Genomic DNA, 3,350 nt, shown 5'->3' on the forward strand with positions numbered 1-3,350 from the left:
CTAGAAAAATCAATGTGTGATGATATTTTTTTTTTTATTGATTCTTGATGAAATAAACCTTTATTCCTAATAGTATATATTTAAAGGTAGAAATTGTTTTATCTAAATCCAGACATTATTTCAATTAAAGCAAAAATAAAAATAAAAATGGAGCCCAAAAAGCAAGCCTTAAATAATATTCTACTCCTAGTGTATTTGTGCCAGTTTTGATATTGATTACTTTAATACCTACTAGGTGAGGAATTTCTCTACCTTTAATTAAATCTAAGAACTTCTTGTAGGGATTAATTTACCTTTTTAGTTTATTTACTTGACAATTTAAATTAATTGAGTTAATAAATACAAATACAAGAGAGTTACATAAAATATAAGTTAAATTTATTAACTTTAGAAAGTGATATTTCACTTAAAATCTTGAAATTCAAAAACAAACTATGGTTAATTATTATAATATAGTAAAAATAGTTATCATGAATTATTTGATTGTCAGATATCATAATTCATAATATTGGCCTTCAATATTGACTTAGAACTAAATTGGACAGGAAGATTAATTGCCTTAATATAAATATATACATATCCCTTAACCGTCCAGAAGCAATGATTAAATGACTAATTACCGACATTTATGGGATCCTTTACTCTGGTTTTATCAGATTAAATAAATACTGCTTAGTTGTCCTAATCATTAAAAATAACAGGTCAGTATTGAATTGAGATAACGTGTAATATTGTATTGTTTTAATGAATATAATGTTTAATATTATATTATTTTTCGCTGTTATATAATGTCACACATCAATATTTTGAATGATTAACCTATAAAAAGAAGGGTACAAGATAGAAATCATATGAAAATGTAGGATAAAGAATAAAATAAAATAGTTAAATCTAAGACAAAATTAAAAGAAAATATTAAAGTAAAACCGTTACATAAAATAAGACTTGACATTATTAATATAATAGGTAACAACCATCCAAATAAGACGTTACTAAATGCTTTTAGCGTGTCAAAAAAATATGAAAAGCAAAATGAACCAGAGAAAGTATCTAGGTGGTATGGTACTAATAAATGAGGACCCTTAATTTAATAGTCGATCTTGACTATATAATAGTACTTATAAATGAGGACCCTCCTATTTCTCTTTCATGTTTACATCTTTACGCATGTTTAAATATATATACTTATTATATCATATATATTCAATTTAATAAAATTATCTCATAAATACATGATAAAAAGTTATATTGCACTCGATAAATAGGCGATGTATCATCCTTGCTCTATTCATATAGAAAAAGTTGGTCCTTTCATCTATTCATTTCTCCTTCTATGGCAACTCAACAACTTGAGTCCAAATGGGAAGGCAAATCTATTGCAAATCTAAAACTTCCCAAAGCTGAACAAGTATGGCCACTCCTTGAAGATTTCTTCAACTTCCACAATTGGCTACCAAACATTGACACATGTCACCAAATGAATAGTGATAATAAAGATGAAATTGTCCGGTATTGCGCTAACACCGTGCCCCCGTCGTCATCAGACGATGGGGAAGCGATTATCAAGTGGTGTTATGAGAAGTTGTTGACAATCGATAAGATAGAGCGATGTCTAAGCTATGAGGTCTTAGACAATAATATTGGAATCAGGTCTTATGTATCTACGTTGAAAGTGTTGTCATCAGATGGTGAGGATGAGGGTGGGTGCCAAATCGAATGGTCGTTCGTTGCTGATCCGATTGATGGGTTGACTTTGGAATTATTTTCGGGTTATGTTGACTCATCCCTACAAGGCATGGCTGAAAATATGGAGAAAGCTTTTGAATCATCTAAGTTAGGTGATTTTGCGAGTTCTAATTAACAAATAGGACGTGTGATTGGGTGGTTTATCACCGTTGATCCAGTTGAAGGGATGAGATTGGAGGATTTGGTTAGGGGAAAATCCAACTCTTACCAATAAGTTGAGAGTTCCGTAGCTAACCAATTGAATTACTAAGATTCTCTATTTTTTTTTTGTGATTTCTTGTTTTTTTTATTTCCTATGTCATATGAATTACACCAATTAATAGAAATCATGTAGCATTACATTTAAATTGTGTGGATACAATAATTTATGCGTTGGAGGTCTTGCTTTCATATAATTATATTTGCACATTCTTTAATTTGATAAAAAATATTTATTTATATTAGTTACAAAGCATAATTGGAAATATTGGTAAAGCCAAATTTCTGCATTTTAATTAGTTAGTTTCTTGCTATTATTATTTCTAGAACCACTGAAAATAAGTCTATGTTAAAATTTTAAAATAAATCTGACATGGAAAAAAATGACGGATCTTGATTAATGATTAAATTAAATAACTTCATTAAAACAAGTGGGTTGAGTACCATGTCACCATTAAAATCAATGGATAAGTCATCAAGACACAAGACTTTACAAGGCTAAATTGAACAAAAATTTCAACATTAACAAAAGTCATGTTAATACAGCAATCCTTGATGATCAACGGAATGCATATATTTGAGAGAGAATAGAGATGTATCCGGAAAGAATTTTTGTAATTTTTTTAAATGATAAATTTTTTTAATAGATTATAATAAAATAAAATATATATTTATGTAATTTTTCCAATTTTGATTATATCAAAAAGCAAGTGGCCCAAATGGCCAAGTCCAACAAGAGAAGCGACTAAATTGAGCTTGAGTTTCCTAGAGGCGCTATATGTATCTAATTTTGACCTTAGAAGTACCTTTGTTCATAGATTTGTTTAATATGCATTGTGTATGACATGAGATAAATTGATAATTTGATACGAGTGTTTTATCATAATTGTTACTCCCTCCGTCTCATTTTATGTGAGGTACTTTGACTCAGCACGGAGTTTAAGAAAGAAAGGAAGACTTTTAAAATTTGTGGTCCAAAATGAATGATAGAAATTTGTGTGGCTGTAAATCATTTCATTAAGGGTAAAATAGACATTTAATAGCCCAATTGTTACTTAATATAGAAATGTGTCATTCTTTTTTAGACTGACTAAAAAGGAAAGTAAGTCACATAATTGGGACAGAAGGAGTATTAACTTACTTTCGTTGTTTTGTCGTTCATTTTTATCTATCCACTTTGAATCTTATATATTTCTTAAAAATAATGATTAATATAAGTACTTTATCATAATAGGTCATAAAAATGTTTTAGAAAATAACAATTAGTGTCAAGGATAAAACATGAAATAAATTTGTCTTTTTTTTAGATGTGACAATTAAATATATATATTTTTTAAAATATTGTACATGTGAAAATGAACCGAGGGAGTATTAGATCGAAAATCGATCAAGTTAAGTGGAAATAG

General features: G+C 28.5%; 1 protein-coding gene across 1 annotated transcript; it reads left to right on the plus strand.

The window, feature by feature from the left end:
* Positions 1 to 1,322: 1,322 nt before the first annotated feature.
* Positions 1,323 to 1,861, plus strand: LOC125842519 (lachrymatory-factor synthase-like). Its single transcript, XM_049521821.1, has one exon. The coding sequence runs from the start codon at positions 1,334 to 1,336 to the stop codon at positions 1,859 to 1,861; it is 528 nt and encodes a 175-aa protein (XP_049377778.1). The 5' UTR covers positions 1,323 to 1,333.
* Positions 1,862 to 3,350: the final 1,489 nt, after the last annotated feature.

The sequence above is a fragment of the Solanum stenotomum genome, chromosome 10 (genome assembly GCF_019186545.1).
Source record: "Solanum stenotomum isolate F172 chromosome 10, ASM1918654v1, whole genome shotgun sequence".
Taxonomy (NCBI): Eukaryota; Viridiplantae; Streptophyta; class Magnoliopsida; order Solanales; family Solanaceae; genus Solanum; species Solanum stenotomum.

Bases quoted from the DNA above. Each gene is read 5' to 3' on its own strand.
- LOC125842519 (XM_049521821.1), top strand. From the start codon at position 1,334: ATGGCAACTCAACAACTTGAGTCCAAATGGGAAGGCAAATCTATTGCA.